At 42.5% G+C, this 20224-nt stretch overlaps 2 protein-coding genes across 3 annotated transcripts in view; one reads left to right on the top strand and one right to left on the bottom strand.

Moving 5' to 3' along the window:
* The window catches only part of SENP7 (SUMO specific peptidase 7), an 80554-nt gene extending 79959 nt beyond the window's left edge, over nucleotides 1-595 (bottom strand). The window contains exon 1 of the mRNA XM_073664685.1: nucleotides 357-595. The gene's annotated coding sequence lies outside the window, so the exon portion shown is untranslated. The remainder of the gene's footprint in view (nucleotides 1-356) is intronic.
* Nucleotides 90-19222, top strand: LOC141209874 (putative protein ARB2BP). 2 transcript variants are annotated; one of them, XM_073664688.1, is made up of 3 exons: nucleotides 90-649; nucleotides 9460-9527; nucleotides 17915-19222. In XM_073664688.1, the coding sequence occupies exon 3, from the start codon at nucleotides 17917-17919 to the stop codon at nucleotides 18982-18984; it is 1068 nt and encodes a 355-aa protein (XP_073520789.1). In that variant the 5' UTR covers nucleotides 90-649; nucleotides 9460-9527; nucleotides 17915-17916; the 3' UTR covers nucleotides 18985-19222. The 2 variants fall into 2 exon arrangements, with proteins under 2 accessions (XP_073520789.1, XP_073520788.1); XM_073664687.1 differs by lacking the exon at nucleotides 9460-9527.
* The last annotated feature ends 1002 nt before the right edge of the window (nucleotides 19223-20224 follow it).

Consider the following 20224-nt stretch of genomic DNA (forward strand, 5'->3'; position numbering starts at 1 on the left):
CAGCTCGCCGGCACAGAGTCACCGCCCGCCGGCAGAATGTCTGATCTACAGCTCTAAGAATCAGCCAATCACTGTACACCCGCACACATGCTCTGATCACTCAGCAGCCGCTTACAGGAAGGAGCAGCGCAATAACAATACTCCTGCACTGCACACAGAAGGCAGCTCACCCCTGCCATGGGACCACAGGACCATCACACTGGTTACTATGGGTGACCAAGACCCCGGCAGTAAGGCTGAGGCTAATAAGGGGCTGCAGCAAAGACATCGCCAGTTCCCACAAGACTTCATGTGCGGGAACCACGACTATTCGCCTCTACAGTGATGCCGGTGACCTCACCCACAGGTGTACGTACCGGTCACCACCGCTCCGGGATCTTTACATCACGTCCAGTTAGGCCGCAAAATGTGACGTCAGCGACTTCCGGGGATAAAGCGACGACTTGTTACATAACGCAGCGATAAAAGGAAACGTCAGGGCCCCCAGCACAAGTACAGCCAGTGCCCTCCCCCAACATGGAACCACTGCCCACCGCTCATCGGCGCTGTTTGCGGAAGTGATGTACGCAGGTGACGTCATGAAACTGGTCTCGTGTCTCTCCCCCCCCCCCACTCCTGTCACGTGACTGTAGTGCTTACCTCCAGAGAAGTGAGTTACTCTGTTTGATGGTTGTTGTGGCCATAGTGCCGGGCGGTATAAGTATGTGTGTGGCGTGAGGGTCTCATCACCTGCTCAGTGCACACCTAACATGTACAGAGTGTATATATACATGTATATGTGTGTGTGTATATATATATATATATATATATATATATATATATATATATATATATATATATATATATATATATATAGTGTGTGCGCACACACACACCCACACGTCTATATGCCGTATACACACACATCACACAATATTGTCAGTACTTGCCCCCCCCGCCACCTGTACCTATCACCAGTCCCTGCCGCCCGCCACCTGTACCTACCACTAGTCCCTGCCGCCAGGCCCTGCTGCCCGCCACCTGTACCTATCACCAGTCCCTGCCGCCCGCCACCTGTACCTACCACCAGTCCCTGCCGCCAGGCCCTGCTGCCCGCCACCTGTACCTACCACCTGACCCTGCCACCCGCCAGCAGTCATGCCTGCACCACCTCTTTTGCTTAGAAGTTGTTGATGAAGTGCAGTTTTCTAATTCGGCTGAATTGAGCCAATGGCTTGAAAAAACAGATATAAATGGAAGAAAAAATCTGGTTCCGGGAAATAGAAGTTTCCAAAAATATTTTTTATTCGTAGAAAAATAGTTCAAAACAGTACAGGCAATGAAATAAGATTCGATGGGAAAATCACATCATAAGAACCAGCTACGCGTTTCGAGCATGTTGCTATGCTCTTTGTCAAAGCTGATAAACTGATGGTCAGACAAGGTATATATATACTGGACTGCCAATCAGGAAAGCAGGTTTGAAACGTGAGCATTATATCAAGTCACACATGAAGAATAATAAACTAATTAAAATACAGAAGGAAAAAGACAGGAAAAAACTACCATACAAAATTACAGTACAGACCAAAAGTTTGGACACACCTTAAAGATTTTTCTGCATTTTCATAACTTTGAAAATTGTACATCCACACTGAAGGCATCAAAACTATGAATTAACACATGTGGAATTATATACTTAACAAAAAAGTGTGAAACAACTGAAAATATGTCTTATATTCTAGGTTCTTCAAAGTAGCCACCTTTTGCTTTGATGACTGTAACGCGCCCCCTGGGCCGTGGGGTACCCAGTCCCGGGCCGGCAGATGCTGGGGGTTGTAGTCACTGTGGCGGTGACCCAGGGCGGTCAATACAAGGGGAATGATATGTATAGGTTTTTATAATGTCCGACTACACCACCTGTGGAATGCGGCTAAAGGGGGCCGCCGCTGTGGAACAGTCCTCTGAAGCTGGTGGTTTTGCAGCAATGATGGTATAACTCCCCACAGGAAGAGTTAGCTCCAGGGCAGTGTGTGGATGATGGTGGTTGTGCTGGGCGTTGTAGTGCAGTGAGGGATGGCGCAGCAAAGAACACAGAGACAAGATAGTGCAGTCCCAGGGTCTTTACTCACAGTTGTTGCAGTCCAGATAACAGGTACCAGAGCAATCTCCCCCGTCGTGCTGTGCGTACTCAGTGAGGGGCTCTGTCCACCCCCAGATAGCTCTGGAGTACTTAGCAGGACCCCCTTCTGTGTCCTTTCTCTGGCCTCTTTCCTGCACCTCACACCTAGTGACTCCAATCCGGTACCCGCGGGCCTTGGCAGGCGACATATGTTCCGTCCCCTGGGTCCTATGTGGCTACCTTCTCGGTGAGACTGGCGTGGACTTTTGGCTACAGGACTTAAAGTACTGCAGCCTCCGGTTTCTAGCTAAGACTTGCAATCTTTCACTAGTTGATGGATCCGGTTCCCTTCTTCTGGCCTGACCCCTCCACCTCCCGGCAGATTCGGGCGTACGGGTGGCCTCCAGCGCTGCTCGTACCCCTGGGATCCCTTCTTCCTGGAGCCTTCCTGCTCCCTCTCCTCTCCTTCTCTTCAGACTTGGGCCTCACTGTACAGGCCCGCCTCTGGAGCAGAGCTCATACAGAGCCTCGGCTCCTGTCACTTCTCCTCCTGTGACTGGCTGAACTGAACTAAGATGGTTTCCTATTTATGCTCTCCCTGTCATGTGCTCCCGTAAGCTACCTTCTCCACGCACACCCACTACATAGTCCCCTCCCGCCAGCTAGGGAACCTGGAACTGTGCTTTCCCTTAGGAGCAATATCGCCCTACCCCCACTGCGGGTATGTGTTGGATGCAGGTGTTAGGGTCCTGAGCTGTACTCCTTCCTTACCTGAGGGTGAGATACCACACCTCTGGGTGAGATGCAGTACCTCTGTGGCGACTGAACCCTCAGGGGCGCCACAACTGCTTTGCACACTCTTGGCATTCTCTTGATGAGCTTCAAGAGGTAGTCACCGGAAATGGTCTTCCAACAATCTTGAAGGAGTTCCCAGAGATGCTTAGCACTTGTTGGCCCTTTTGCCTTCACTCTGCGGTCCAGCTCACCCCAAACCATCTCGATTGGGTTCAGCTCTGGTGACTGTGGAGGCTAGGTCATCTGGCATAGCACCCCATCACTCTCCTTCTTAGTCAAATAGCCCTTACACAGCCTGGAGGTGTGTTTGGTGTCATTGTCCTGTTGAAAAATAAATGATGGTCCAACTAAACGCAAACCGGATGGAATAGCATGCCGCTGCAAGATGCTGTGGTAGCCATGCTGGTTCAGTATGCCTTCAATCTTGAATAAATCCCCAACAATGTCACCAGCAAAGCACCCCCTCACTATCACACCCCCTCCTCCATGCTTCACGGTGGGAACCAGGCATGTAGAGTCCATCCGTTCACCTTTTCTGCGTCGCACAAAGACACGGTGGTTGAAACCAAATTTGGACTCATCAGACCAAAAGCACAGATTTCCACTGGTCTGTTGTCCATTCCTTGTTTTCTTTAGCCCAAACAAGTCTCTTCTGCTTGTTGCCTGTCCTTAGCAGTGGTTTCCTAGCAGATATTTTACCATGAAGGCCTGCTGCACAAAGTCTCCTCTTAACAGTTGTTGTAGAGATGTGTCTGCTGCTAGAACTCTGTGTGGCATTGACCTTGTCTCTAATCTGAGCTGCTGTTAGGCTGAGTTCACACGATGCGTATTTCATGCGTTTCCGCGGCATTTTTGCAGTTGCGTAAACGCCGTGGAAACGCATGAAAAAACGCATGGTAGAAGGGAAGCAATGTTCCCCAATTGAAATCCGCATGTGCTGTGCCCATGATGCGGATTTTTCCGCAGCGTAAACGCTGCGCTCAAAAATCCGCAGCATGTCATTTAATTTTGCGGAAACGCGGCGTTTTCGCCGCCATTGACTTGCATTAGAACGCGCCAATTCCGCAAGACTGCATCTGTACTTGCGTTATTGGCGCGTTCTAATGTGCGGATGGTACCCGAGTGTGGAGGAGAGGAGAGTCTCATCCACACCCAGGTACCATTAAAAAAGCTGTAAAAAACAAGAATAAAATAAAAAAAAAAAATATATATATATATATATATACTTACCATCTGTCGGCCCGCGCACCGCTCCTGCTTGCTTCCCGGCACTTGCAGTGAGTTGTAGGACCTGCGGTGACGTCAGAGTCATGTGACGGGTCACGTGACGCTGACGTCGGCAGGTCTTTCAATTCAAAGTTGCTGGCAGCTGGGAGAACGGAGTGAGCAGGACAGCGCGGGCCATCGGAGGTAAGTATATACACTCTCTCGGGTCACACTATATAAATCCATGCTGTTTGCATGGATTTATATAGTGTGACCTAGTTGTCAAGACATTTCCAGGTGATGCTAAAATCGCCTGGAAAGCGCTTGTCAATCTGCATGTGGAAACGCATGTGGATCCGCATGTATTCTGCAGGAAAAACGCATGCACAATCTGCATGCGTTTTTTTTCTGCCAGGGAGATGCAGAAATTTTCTGCTTCATTTCTGCATCGTGTGCACATAGCCTTAACCTGCGATTTCTGATGGTGGTGACTCGGATAAACTTATCCTCAGAAGCAGAGGTGACTCTTGGTCTTGCTTTCCTGGGGCGGTCCTCATGTGAGCCAGTTTCTTTGTAGCGATTGATGGTTTTTGCAACTGCACTTGGGGACACTTTAAAAGTTTGCCCAATTTTTCGCACTGACTGACCTTCATTTCTTAAAGTAATGATGGCCACTCGTTTTTCTTTACTTAGCTGCTTTTTTCTTGCCATAATACAAATTCTAACAGTCTATTCAGTAGGACTATCAGCTGTGTATCCACCTGACTTCTGCACAACACAACTGATGGTCCCAACCCCATTTATAAGGCAAGTAATCCCACTTATTAAACCTGACAGGGCACACCTGTGAAGTGAAAACCATTTCCGGTGACTACCTCTTGAAGCTCATCAAGAGAATGCCAAGAGTGTGCAAAGCAGTCATCAAAGCAAAAGGTGGCTACTTTGAAGAACCTAGACTATAAGACATATTTTCAGTTGTTTCACACTTTTTTGTTAAGTATATAATTCCACATGTGTTAATTCATAGTTTTGATGCCTTCAGTGTGAATGTACAATTTTCAAAGTCATGAAAATACAGAAAAATCTTTAAATGAGAAGGTGTGTCCAAACTTTTGGTCTGTACTGTATGTTTGAACATTCCAAAAGAATAATATGAAAGCATACAAAAAATCAAGACATGCAAATATATAGAATAAAAGGAAATTCACTTAGGTATAATGATACATAATCTCCCGACGTGCATTAAGACCATTAGGATGATCGCAAAATGCTTCTCTGGTAAGAAGATGTCGTCTGCGATCGCCCCCTCTCTGCATATGCTTAAGCCGTTCAATACCAAACACTTGTAAAGCATGGGTGTTTCTCTGATGTCGTTCAATAAAATGTTTAGAAGCATGTGAAACATTCCGATTACTGCTACAAAGAGAAAAAATATCAGTCAAGTGTTCAGAAATACGGTCTTTCAATCTCCTGATGGTACATCCTACATAGATCAATTTACACTCCTTACATGATATAATATAAACCACTCCTCTAGTATTACAATTGATATATGTCTTAATGGGGAATGATTTGGTATAAGAGGAATTGAAAAACTCTTTTGCTGGAATCATGTGGCTGCACGTGCGGCATTTAGCCTGACCACAACCATAAAATCCCTGAAAGTTAAGCCATGTGGTCCTTTTTTTGACTGAAGAAAACAGAGATGGGGACAACACGTTGCCAATGGTTTTCCCTTTACGTGCTACAACAGAACACCCTGAATTTAAACTCTTAGATAAAATGGGATCTTCAAATAGAATGGGTAAATGTTTGATTTAATCGCTGAAAATTCAGTACTATATTGTAGGGATAGAACCAATTTGTTTTTCTGTACCTTGCTATTCCCATCGTGACGGACAATGTTATGTCTGTCTTTATTCTGTGATGTTCCGTTCCTGTTGTTATGAATATCAATATCTGAGTTATTCCCACTGACAATGTGTTGGCCCCTATTAAAAATCCATTTCGGATAACCACGTCGGATGAAATTGGTTTTAGAGCTGGATAATTCACCATCTAATATTTGTGCATTATTGCAATTTCTTGCTATATGTGTGAATTCACCCACTGGCACTGCTTTTATTGTGTGACGTGGGTGACTACTACTAGCATGCAAAATGGTATTACCAGAAAGAGGTTTACAATAGGTACTTGTGGCAATGTTTTTATTAGAGATGCCGCACAAATTTAAATCCAAAAATGAAATATTATTTTTCTGGTGCTGATATGTGAAAGTAAGATTACAATGATTGATATTCAAATAATGTATAAATTCGGGTATGGGAGATACATCGATGACCAACTCATCATATGGTCTGGCGATGTATCTGCCATACCAATAAATATGTCCCAAAAAAGGATTGTCACAATACAAATAGCTCTCCTCCCAATAAGCCATAACCAGATTTGCCAACGAAGGTGAATATTTTGTCCCCATAGAAACACCCCTGATTTGTATGTAAAATTGGCCATCGAAGGAGAAGTAATTAACTGTCATTAGAACGTCAACAACCTGTATGACAAAATTGCAAAGATCTGGTGAATATTTACTGTAATTACCCAAATGGAAAGACAACGCCTCGAGAGCAATTTCCGGTGGAATAGATGTATATAGAGCAACAATATCACAGGAGATCCAACTGTAGTTCTCCTGCCACACTATATGGGATAGCTGCTCCAGAACATCACCTGTGTCCTGTAGAAAGCCGGGCGTCCTCTGTGACAGAGGCTGCAACAAGGAGTCCACCCACTCGCCCAGTGTCTCAGAGACTGAGCCGATACCCGATATAATGGGTTGCATAGGTGGAGGAGTGATCCCCTTGTGCACCTTGGGCAAAGCGTGCATGAATAGGGGTGACTGGAAAATCCACCTGCATATAATCACATTGGGTTTGAGTTAGAATGCCCAAAGACAAGCCATCCTGCTGGATATTGTTAATTTTTGTGGCAATATTTTTGACTGGATCACACTGCAATTTCATATAGGTGGTGGAATCACTTAATAGTGTTAGAATTTGGCATCTGTAAACATCTGAGTCCAAAACAACCACCAGGCCGCATTTGTCAGTCATACGTGTCACAATATGATCCATATCTCGCAATTCTTGCAAAGCTTTTTGTTGATTTTTAGACAGATTGTGTTTTTTGTGATGTGTGCGATCACTATATGCCAGAATCCTAAATTCTCTTTCCATGGTTTCCTGGAACCGGTCCATACAATCAACACTGGGTTGAAGAGGATAAAAAAAGGGGTTCTTGGTTACAAAGGACGTCGCCTGCGATATTAATTCAGGTGCTGATGATTGATCTTGTAAATTCTGCAATTGTAATAGAGCCTTTTGTTCTTCAAATTTTAAAAGTCTATATTCATTTTTGATTGGCCGGGTGGAAACGTCCATTTGTGGTTCAGATTCAGAAAAAAAAATTTTTTTTTTATAGTCACATTGCGTATAAATTTATTGAGGTCAATGAGAGTAGAAAAAAGGTCAAAGTGTCTGTCTGGTACAAAAGAAAAACCCAGTGATAGGACTTCGTCCTGATCTTTAGCTAGTATCTGTTTTGACAAATTGAGAACGTTTGAGGTGTATTCATTTATGGTCGTTGCTTGCGGCGAGTTGTCATACCCGCAGGATTTAATATGTTTGCGGCCACCTCTCCTTTTGCATTTTTTGCATATTTAGAAGCTTTTGCTTTACGATAATATGATGGCTTATTCCTATTTTCCACATCAATATTGATATCATCCATTGATTCCTGATCTGAAGAACTAAATGAAACATGTAATTATAGTTATTTCTTCTTTTTAAGATTGATTTAGGTGAGAGGGAGGTACGAGACCATCTACCCCATTCATACACTTGATGTGAAGCATAATCATTGCTGTCCCTGAGGAATTTGTCTTTTTTCCTCATCCTGATAGTAGATTCCGTTTTCTCCACCATAGAATCAATGCGTTTATTAAAGTCCTGATAATCAGGTTTATCTTTATGTTGTTCCAAGGAGGCATGAATATTAGATATTTCAGTTCGTAAGCTGTTAAGCTTCGAATCCTCTTGTTTAACAAAGAGTCTCATCAAATTCATGGAACAACCCGTCAATATTTGATTCCAATCGGTGACAACATTTTCTGAATAAATAGTAGTCGGAATCTTTTTTATTCTGAGGCCTCTTGGGATCATATTTTTTTGCAAATAATTTGTAAGTGTAGTTTGATCCCACCACACCTTCATCTCACTAAGCATTAACTTCTCGAGCTGTTTAAATAGCAAAGTCATATCATTTGAAACGGGTGTCTTCAGGGGATCAGAAGAAAAAACACTCTCAGCTTTTCTAAATCGTTCAGCCTGAGAACACGCCATTTGCTAATTCAGAAAAAAACTGCACCAATAAATATTCTGTTTTGAGTCTTTTGATTTTTTTAAATGGAGCTGTGAAAAAAACAAAAAAATCTCTTCAGGAAAAAAAGTGTATTTTCAATATTACTACAAGAACCTGCTGGTTCAAAAAAATGGGATTTCTGTGAGCTCGAAAAAATGACCAAATACAAGATAGAAAGTAAAAATAATTCAGCTCACCTGGTTCTCACATGCTCCTGATGCAGGGAAGCCCGGTAACGTGCGGTCTCACGTAAAAGGTAACAATATAACTGGAAGAAAAAAACGGCTTCCGGGAAATAGAAGTTTCCAAAAAGATTTTTTTATTCGTAGAAAAATATTTCAAAACAGTACAGGCAATGAAATAAGATTCAATGGGAATATCACATCATAAGAACCAGCTACGCGTTTCGAGCATGTTGCTATGCTCTTTGTCAAAGCTGATAAAAACCAGGACTTCACTGGCACAGGGTTATTGCCATGAGGCGAGCTATTCCCGAGCCCCTTACCACAGGGACCCACCGATGCTGAGCATAGAGTTCTGAGACGCCCCATTAGATTGGAGCGGTGGTCATACATGTTCACAGCCGCCCCATTCATTGTGGAATTGTCAGTGTGCCGTAGAGTATGTGTGTGTGGCCACTGCTCCAGTCACTGTCTGACAGAGGCAGCCGGGTACAGCACTCGCCTATCTCCTGCAGTCCCATAGACAATGAGTGGAGTGGTGGCCACACACTGTCACATCTGTTTTTCCCTGAACAGTGAATGGTGCGGCTATGAGTATGCCTGGTCACCACACCAATCTAATGGGGCATTACAGAACTCTACTTTCAGGATCAGTGGGGTCCTGACTCCCATTGATCAGTGGGATGACATCTATCCTGTGGCTAGGTAATGTCTTGGTATGGTGGGAATAACCCTTTCAATCCCTTGCCTCTACAGTGCTCTTCACAGACCTATAGAAGTAAACAGACTGGTGGGCAGCACAGGAGCAGCAGAGGACTCATCAGGTAAGTAATTAGTCTTTTGTTATTTTATACCACTTACTCTCTTTACCCTAATATTTGCCAATCCCCTGAAAACCTCTTTTAATACTTGTATTGTTAAGTGGCCAGTCAGACATTGTATTCATTTACATTTGAGCCAAATTTCTCACTCTGATACTTAAACACTAGAATCCATTAAAGAGGTTTTCCAGTTTGAGAAAACCCCGGTCCCCTAGCTGCAGTTGGTTTTAAAAAGGCAATCTGTGCTTTACTCTCCCTCCTAGGGTCCAGTTCTGCGTCTCCTCCGCTGTTCCCAGTGTCTGTTATTGTCTGCAGCACTAACGTCACGTCAGCAGCCAGTAACTGAGCTCTGCCCAAGATGACAGCACAAACCTCGAAACCCACTGATTGGCTGCAGCGCTACTGTTGTGATGCCGGCGCTGCAGACAATAACCATCAGTGAGCTCATCGGTTCATGCTGTCAACTTGACCAGAAATCCGTTTTTGGCTCCCTTGCTGTGGACGTGATGTTAACACTAACTAAAACAAACAGCAGGGAGACAACATTGGACCCGGGGAGGGTGAGTAAAGAACAATTGTTTATTTGTTCTTTTTTTAAACAAATTGCAGTTGAGAGGTTTTTTTTTTAAAACTGGAAAATTCCTTTAAAGAAGCACTCCCATCAAAATGTGTTTTATTCCCTTAATATATTATACGTGATTTAAAACGGACTTGCTGAATCCTTCTAATATCATCTCAAAAGTCCCTGGCAGGGGGGCGGAGGAGGGAGCAGCTGGGTCAGGAGTTGAACAGGGGAATGATAAATTCAGGGAAAAGAGACTTCCTGTTTCTACATAAAGAGAAGAATTATCTGTATAGAAAGGCGAAATGAGCAGTTGTAAGTACATAGTGCCATATAATATGATGACTGCAATATATTAAGAGGATAAAAACTTTGATGGGAGGTGGAGTGCTTCTTTAAGCATATATAGTTTGTTACTGGGTAACAGATATTACCTTCTTATTTCCCCACTTTTCACGTTATTTTCTGTCTGAACATTTTACAAATAATTAATATTAGTTATGTAAATAATGTTATGCCTACATACAGAGGAAGTACAGGTGAAGCCTCTTTTAAATTAGCACATATCACGATGCAGAACTCTTAAGACACCACAAGCCATTGAACTTGTAAAGTTAGGTGTTGAGTTACACTTTTTTGCATTGAGATATGTTTGTCTTTTAAGAAGTGCTACATTTGAATATACCATCTGCGGCCTCCTTCCACAGGGGCAGCAGACTGCAGCTGAGGGTGGTCATTTAGTAACACATGGGTATATAGGGGCACGGCTAGGGTGTACAGGCCTTTTGGCATTTACGCTGTAATGGCCTATGCTTAAATGGAACCTGTCACCATGATAATGCAGACACCATGTTATACAGCAGGAGGAGCTGATCATATAGGTTTGTTGGAAAAGATTCTAAATTACCTGTGCTTTAATCCTATAATCCTTTGCTCTTTCTGGGATTTTGGGTCCACTGGGCGGTTCCATCAGTGACTGACAGTTAGCCCCGTATGCACACTTATACAGAGAAAGCTGTCAGTCACTGATAGGACCGCTCACTGGACTGAAAATCCCAGAAAGATCAAAGGATTATATGACTAAAACACAAGTTATACTGAATCTTTTCTCACAAAACTATATATCAATCTTCTCAGCTCCTCCTGTTCTATAACAATGTGCTGCCTGCAAATTGGACTGTATTATCATAGTGACAGGTTCCCTTTAACATGTACTGTATAACTCATGGAAAGCTCATATTGTGGCATCCATCCCCCAAAGCATACCATATACTGTGATGAATACATTCTTCTGTAGTAGTCCCTGCAAAGAAACAGCGTGTATACTATACCACTCCATAGGTTTTTTTTTATTTTTCCTCTGGTGTACTGGCCAGACGAAGTCCACTCTATGTAACCCTATAGATGTGTAGCGTATCCATTAGCTTTCCTGGCATACATGCTAAGCATGATGTAAATGGGGCCTTACTTCCATTATGGCAGCGTAAGACCCTCTTTTTCAGCAGTTCAGATCACAAATGTAAGAGCTGGGCGACTTCGCCACATTATGGAGGAGCTGGAAAGGTCCTCCATGGTTTCTTCTGTTCTTGCCTCCTCTTCTGCAGTCCCCGAATGTTTTTGTCCTCTACTCCTCATGCAGAGCGACTCGCATCTAGAGCTGCCTATGGTAGTACAGTGTTCCCTGTTACATCATGGCTGTGTTACATTTGATGGTGGTAGAAACCAGGGCTGTGGAGTCAGTAAGCCAAACCTTTGACTCCGACTCCTCAATTTCCCTGACACCAACTCCCTCATACATGGCTCATGTTTAAGTGATAAATTTACTGTAGGACACATTTTTCTCAGCTAAAAGTCTAGACCCTTAGATCAGGAATAGGACAGACATTTATAGGACATTTCATAACTTTCCCAAATTCTTATGAAAAAAATATTCCCCACAAACTGCATTGAACTACTGTACCCAATTTATTATATATTTTAGGAGTCTGTCCATTTAATGCCGACTCCAACAAAATGGGCTCCGACTCGACTCCACAGCCCTGGAACACTTTAACCCCTTACTGGCCTGGGGCGTATTAGTACGCCCCATGCCATCACCCCCGGTTCAGTGAGGGCTCCGGTGCTGATCCCGCACTGAACCTGCAACAGCCGCGGGTTGAATCGCGATCCAACCGCGGCTGTTAACCAGTTAAATGCCGCTGTCAATCTCTGACAGTGGCATTAGCCCCGCCCATCGGTGACCCTGTCACATGATCGCTGGTCACCGATGCGTGGGCATGACAACCTGGGGTCTGCAGCAGACCCCCGTGGTTGTCATGTCTCACTTGCTATGAGCGCCACCTAGTGGTCGGTGCTCATAGCACATGAGCATTTCCGCTACACAGAGGCGATGAGCAGATCGCATCAGACAACTGCAGCTTCTAGTCTCCTATGGAGACTATAGAAGCATGCAAAAAGTGGGGGAAAAAAAATGTTTTTAAAAATATGAAAAAAATAAAAGTTTAAATCACCCCCCTTTTTGTCCCATTCAAAATAAAATAATAATAAAAAAAAAACCTACATGCACATATTTGGTATAGCCGCGTTCAAAATCGCCCGATCTATCAATATAAAAAAATAATTAATCCGATCGGTAAACGGCGTAACAAGAAAAAAATTCTAAACGCCAGAATTGCGTTTTTTTGGTCGTCGCAACATTGAAATAAAATACAGTAACATTCGATCAAAACATCGGATCTACCCAAGATAGTATCAATAAAAACGTCAGCTCGACGCGCAAAAAATAAGCCCTCACTCGGCCCCAGATCACGAAAAATGGAGACGCTACGGGTCTCAGAAAATGGTGCCATCTTTTTCTTCTAATTTTAGCAAACTTTGGAGAATAATGATGGCAGTTCAGTTTTAGCATTCGGTGAACGTGGTAAAAAAAACAAAAAAACAACAACTGTGGAATTGCATTTTTTTTTTTGCAATTTCACCGCACTTGGAATTTTTTCCCGTTTTCCAGTACACAATATGGTAAAACCAGTGATGGCATTTAATAGTACAACTCGTCCCGCAAAAATTAAGCCCTCACATGGCCATATTGAACGAAAAATAAAAAGGTTATGGCTCTGGAAAGAAGGGGAGTAAAAAATGAAAATGCTCCAGTCATGATGTGTGAACATAGCCTAACATAGCAGATACTTAATCCTGAATTTATACTTATACAGTAAGCCAACACTAGACAAGCTAAACTTCTACCAAACCTGAAAGCAGCTTATTGGACGGATTCCAATAAGAGTGAATACTGGGGAATCACTGTTCATGCTTTATCCTGTCTGGCTGTCTGCTACAACCCTCGGCCATCATTTGTTATTGCAGATGAAAACGGAGGTTAGTCGCACACCTCTCCTGCAGTGGTCACCGTAGGATAAATGTGTTATTATCTGAAGTCCATACAAAGTAAGGCTGGGTTCAGACTGTTGTTGCAAACATCAGGCCAGTCTTTGTCGTGGATGGGAGCAGGTGCTTTCTGTACACTGACCAGGATAGTGCAATCTTATGACACGTGGGCCTGAGGTCTGTGTAGAAAATCCTGATGTACATTAAAGGGAACCTGTCATTTTTTGGTATCGCGGTATAGGGTCTCGTCTACCAACAACATTGATGCCTTTTTTGTACAGATTCGATGTCCCATTGCTGTTAAATCAAATGTAAAATAATATGCAAATCAGGCAGCAGGTGCAATGAGGGTGTCAGTGCATTTGTACTATTAACAGTGCAATTCCAGGATCATTTGCTGATGAGTTCAATGTTTGATTTCTTAGCAAATGTACAAAATAGTCATCATTTTTAAAGACCACTTGTCACCTCAGAAAACGCAGTTTACCTGCAAATTTAGGGTTAATCTGCAGGTAAATAGCGTTATAATGTTGCCGAGCTGCCTTACGAGAAGTGCAGCTACCGGGAGAAAATGAACTCATTTTTTCCAAGGAGCTGCCGGCTTTCAGTCATGGGGAGTGTACAGAGCATCTACTGTCAGCGCTCACTATACTGTGAACAGCGGCTGTAAGCACGCCCCTGCACATTGTCTGACAGCTGACTCTGCAGTGCATCTGTACAGCGTGAGCTGTCAATCAAAGTGCTGGGGCGTGCTCACAGTCACTGCTCATAGTGAGTGCTGCTGTGATGACTAATCACTCCCTGCACCGCTCCTATGACCAAAGGTCGGTGGCTTCCAGGACGGTAGCCACACTTTCAGTAAGGCAGCTGAGAAGCTTTCTAACACTATTTACCGGTAGATTAACCCTATATTTGCTGGTTAATAGCATTTTCCACGGTGATGGGTTCCCTTTAATGTTGGCTAATGGCCTATATAGCAATACTGCTAGTTCTTGGAAGTAAAATCCTCCCTTTCACACAGTGGCTACAATAGACGCCTTTGCTGTTCTTTTCTGATCTGTTGCCCACAAGGACAGGCCACAAACCAAAACAATGCTCATTTGAAGCTGGACTGATGGGAAGCGTGTGTAATCCTTGGAAACAACACAAAATTTGAGCTTGGTTTAAGTTGGTATACATGTAGCACACAAATGCATGTTTCATAATGCCCATGAATCAGAAAAACCCACAAGAAGCAAAACAAACAAACCCTGCTGTAAATAAATAAAAAGCAAGTGCATTTAAATGAAATAAGGCTCTTAGTAACACTGTCTCTGATCAAAAATAGTATGAAAGCTATCCCACCAGCAACAAGGTGAACCCGTAGAGCTGGATCGTACAATTGAAAGGCTGGTGTTAATAGTTTGGGACCCATCCTTTGTCTGCCCTTATTCACACAGAGGTCAGTTTTGTCACATGGTAAGGTTTTTACTATTAGATAGTGTTGAGCGAGTATGTTCTATTAACCCTTTCGGCGAGTATGCTCCGGCCGAGCACTGAGTAGTTACAGCTGCACGGTGGTATGTTTGAATCGCTCCCGTGTGCATGATTTGTGACTATTTGACAGCTTTATTACATGTGAGGAATGTCTATTTCTTACACATTCCTCACATGTAATAAAGCTGTCAAACAGTTGCAAATCATGCTCACGGGAGTGATTCAACCTTATCACCGAGCAGCTATAAATACTCGGAGCTCGGCCCGAGCATACTCGGACAGAACATACTTGCTCAACACTACTATTAGACAGTGTAGAACTTTCCCAAACAGGTTCACCTTGTCGCTGGTGGGATAGCTTTTATACTATTTTTGATCAGAGACAGTGTTACTAAGAACCTTATTTCATTTAAATGCACTTGCTTTTTATTTATTTACACCAAGGTTTGTTTGTTTTGTTTCTTCTGGGTTTTTCATGTGTAATATACATGGTTGTGCTGAGTACTCGGATTCATGGGACACTTTGAACTGTCTTTATGCTTTGGCTAATACATGTTCACAGTCGTCCCTCCTCAATGATTTCTATATCTAATTAAATATACAGTGGTGTGAAAAAGTGTTTGCCTCCTTCCTGATTTCTTATTCTTTTGCATGTTTGTCACACTTAAATGTTTCAGATCGCAAAACAAATTTAAATATTAGACAAAGATAACACAAGAAAACACAAAATGCAATTTTTAAATGAAGCTCTTTATTATTAAGGGAAAAAGAAATCCAAACCTACCGGGCCGTGTGTGAAAAATTGATTGCCCCCCTCCTAAAACATAACTTAACTATTGTTTATGACATCTTTGGGAAGCTGAGTTCAATTTCCCTAGCCACAATCAGGCCTGATTACTGCCACACTTGTTCTTAATCAAGAAATCACTTATTTAGGACCTGCCCGACAAAGTGAATTAGACCAAAACATCCTCAAAAGCTAGACATTATGCTGTGATCCGAACAAATGAGAAACTAATTGAGATATATCAGTCTGGAAAAGTTTATAAAGCCATTTCTAAAGCTTTGGGACTCCAGCAAACCACAGTGAGAGCCATTATCCACAAGTGGCAAAAATACGGAACCGTGGTGAACCTTCTCAGGAGTGGCCGACCAACCAAAATTACCTCGAGTGCAGCGACGACTCCTCCAAGAGGTCACAAAAGACCCCACAACAACATCCAAAGAACTGCAGGCCTCACATGCTTCAGTTAAGGTCAGTGTTCATGTAGTAAAGAAGGATCCGAGGGCACTACCAAATATCAAACTGGGATCAGCCGGTAGCACACAAAACCAAATAATGAGACAAAAGAAAAAAGAAGTGTGCAAACTACACTGGGATCACCAAAAACAATAATGAGAATTTTATTAAATACGTAGATGAACATAGACAGTTAAAAACATTTAAAAAGCCATCATAGCTAAGAAACAAACACTCCATCTGATAAGTCCATAATGGGACAGGCACCTCTCCTCCAATGTTACCTGAGACTATAATAATGATATTGGTAACCTGGTGTATGCAAGGTATGTCAAACAGTGACCCATACCTATAATGCTTTACACATAGCCTGCCTATTAAGCAAGAGGCAGTAAAACATGGCAAGATGTTTGCAATAAAAAAGGCCAATAAGCCCAAATGTATTGAGCAGTGTAAATATAACACAAAACAGTAAGTCAGACAGCCATGGCAGAATGCAGCAATGGAAGCAAGAGAGGGTACCTGAGAGTAAACCAAGTAGGTGTGGAGGAGCTGGAGACAACCTCGCAACCTCTAACGTGGCTTTATCAGGGAAGGGAAGTGTTCATGACTCCACCATAAGAAAGAGCCAGGGCAAAAATGGCATGCATGGCAGAGTTCCAAGACGCAAACCAATGTTGAGCAAAAATAGCATTAAGGCGCGTCAGTTTTGCCAGAAAACGTCTTGATGATCGACAAGACTTTTGGGAGAATACTCTGGACTGACGAGGCAAAAGTTGAACTTTTTGGTAGATGTATGTCCCATTACATCTGGCGTAGAAGTAACACAGCATTTCAGAAAAGGAACATCATACCAACAGTAAAATATGGTAGTGGTAGCGTTATGGCCTGGGGCTGTTTTGCTTATTCAGGACTTGGAAGACTTGCTGTGGTAAATGGAACCATGAATTCTGCTGTCTACCAAAAAATCCTGAAGGAGAATGTCCGGCCATCTGTTCGTGACCTCAAACTGAAGCGCACTTGGGTTATGCAGCAGGACAATGACTCAAAACTCACCCGCAAGTCCACCTCTGAATGACTTAAGAAAAACAAAATTAAGACACTGGAGTGGCCTAGTCAAAGTCCTGACCCGATTGAGATGCTGTGGCATGACATTAAAAAGGCAGTTCCTGCTCGGAAACCCTCCAATGTGGCTGAATTACAATAATTGTGCAAAGATGAGCGGCCAAAATTCCTCCAGAACATTGTAAACGACTCATTGCCAGTTATCACAAATGCTTGATTGCAGTTGTTGCTAAGGATGGCTCAACCAGTTATTAGGTTAAGGGGGCAATCACTTTTTCACACAGTGCCCTGTAGATTTGGATTTCTTCTTCCCTTAATAATAAAGGCCTTCATTTAAAAATTGCATTTCGTGTTTATTTGTTATCTTTGTCTAATATTTAAATTTGTTTTGTGATCTGAAACTTTTAAGTGTGACAAACATGCAAAATAATAAATCTGAAAGGAGGCAAACACTTTTTCACACCACTATATATAACACTGGGTTGGACACAAGGTATAAAACCTAGATTGAATTTTTTGTGAGCAGATTCTTTAGTAAGTTACATTTTAATTATTGCCTCACGAAGCATTCTTGTGAATTTAGGATTAAACTGACATACAAACACCTATGTTAGCTGCTAGTTTACCAAGCTTAAAGCATGTCAATTCTTTCTTTTTACTTAGATATGATGGAAGGACTGATGAGATTTACTTCAAGTCTACAAGTTCCTTCTAGTCTGGAAGACTTGCAGTACTCTTTCAATGAGCATGGAGAGTTGAGGCATTTGGTCACCAAGGAACCATTTGTCTACAATTACTACAAAAAAGAACATGAAAGAAATCACAAACGTTACAAAATGCTTGGAGATATAATCACGCTTCATATCTATGAACTACTTGAAAAACAACTCAACTTTGACAGAATTACTATTCCTATTGATGCTAGCGATGAAGAACCAAAGTCATTCTTCTTCATGAGTAGGGAACCATTGAGTAATCAGAAAAAATTGTTCGTACTTCTTCAAGATAGAGGGGTAATCCGAGCCGGACAGTGGAGCCAAAAGGTCATAGTCCATCACTCTCTAGACAGAGGAACCCAGATCCCATATATCACCTCTGCTTTAAGAGACAACAGCTCAGTAATTGTCCTTAACCCCAATGACAATTTTGTGGAGATGAAAGAAGACACACAAGCTCTTGTCAAAAAAGAAGATGCTGTCTGTGTAGAAACCAGGGATGCATGTAATGTGTCTACAGATAAGAAGCTTGCTTTCCCTAAAAGATGTTGCACTTCTCCAGAAGAACACACCAACTATGTCTGGGATCACTTTATTTCGAGAAGTGCAGCTACGAATGTGTCATTTATTGCCCATGGGTATGGTGGCTTAGTGTTTATGGATTTGCTTAGTAAGAAAAGCCAAGAGGTCATGAGTAAAGTGACTGCTGTGGCTTTCATAGATTCTAGGCATCATGCTCAGCATCAGACAAGAACTGACCCCGAAATATGGACTTGGATACGCTCACACTGCAGAAGCTGGGTATTAAGTGCCAAGCCGTTAGACAGACCTACTGGGTGTTTAAGAAAACTGGATTGTTACAAGGTATCTGCCGGAACTGAAAAATATGATCTTGCACCTTCTTGTGCTCTTCAGTCTATTTTCCGATTTCTTAGTAGATCTTCAAAAAGTCGTCAATATTCAGTTCCCCCGGTACGCACAATGGTAACTAGAAGTTCAGTTAGGAAGTCAGTGTAAATGGCATGTCTGCACAAATAGTAATACTGCTGGAAAATATACCGAACCCAAGTGTGCATCTGTATCCAGGCATGTATGTATTAGTAACCCAGTAATAATGGGAATCTATGTATACTTTAGTTGGAGAACACCCTAATCTGTATTACAGCAATGGAATTAGCATGATGAAATGATCTCAAGTTAATATTTAGCAGTTTTCTTATGGAAGACTGTGCATCAAATAAATCGTCCTCTAAATAATACCAGAATACTGTAGTGTTTCCATGCGTCAGATGTATGTATAAGTATTACTATACCTTTATCTACAATATGAAAATATTTTTAAAATATATATTTGCTCTGTGTGTGTCAATAAAACTCTACGGGTCAGTGTGCTGTCCAAGAAAAAAAAAACAACGGACGGCACTAGGATGTGTGAATGTGGCCTAAGTGTAATTGCTGAATTTGCATTTTTCTGTAGATGTAGAACAAATTTGAGTTGCATTCAAATTAATGGGATTTCATCTTATGTTTTGCAAAGGGTAAACTCAGTGGTGAAAATTGAAAGCATAACTTTAGATTAAAAATCTGCACTGCAGGTCGATTTCCACTTAATTTTCTGTAGTTAAAGGGAATCTGTCACCCCCTGGCACTTATCTGACCTCTAATATTGGCATACAGGTGATAAAAATGTGAATCTATACTTACCTGTATGCCTCATATTAGAGGTCTTGTTGCTGTGAAATGTCTTTTTATTGTTTCAAGTTTCTGACACTTGCCGGCCCGGGGACTGGAAGAAATCCCCGCCCTGTGATTTGCAGTTTTACAGGCATATCTCACGCCTGCGCAATTTACCTTCTACACAAGGCGCACTTTATCCTCAGTCTATGTTCAGGTATGTTGAGCGCTGGCAAGTCACTGTGACTTCCGCTCCAGTGACCTCCAGTGTGCGCAACACTAAGGTTCGCTCCCCACTTCCTCCCGGCCTTGTCATCGTTAGGAACCATATTGCATATATGTATACAAAAATATTCTTGCCTGATGTATCAAGCATGGGAAGAGAAAATCGCATGATGGGTGGTATAGTTGCCCCAAAAATAGTAATGGGTGAGTATTATGCATGGCAACCATTCAAATTAATAAAACCTATGCAATAAAGTTGAACAATAAGATCTACAGGAGCCTGGTCCAGCAGCCACATGAGAAGTCCGTGGCCGCTAAACAAAGCTTTGAACATCTCCTACCTGCAGCATCCCCTACG

The sequence above is a fragment of the Phyllobates terribilis genome, unplaced genomic scaffold (assembly GCF_046119375.1).
Source record: "Phyllobates terribilis strain yellow unplaced genomic scaffold, ASM4611937v1 Scaffold_2__4_contigs__length_985480577, whole genome shotgun sequence".
NCBI classification, from domain to species: Eukaryota; Metazoa; Chordata; class Amphibia; order Anura; family Dendrobatidae; genus Phyllobates; species Phyllobates terribilis.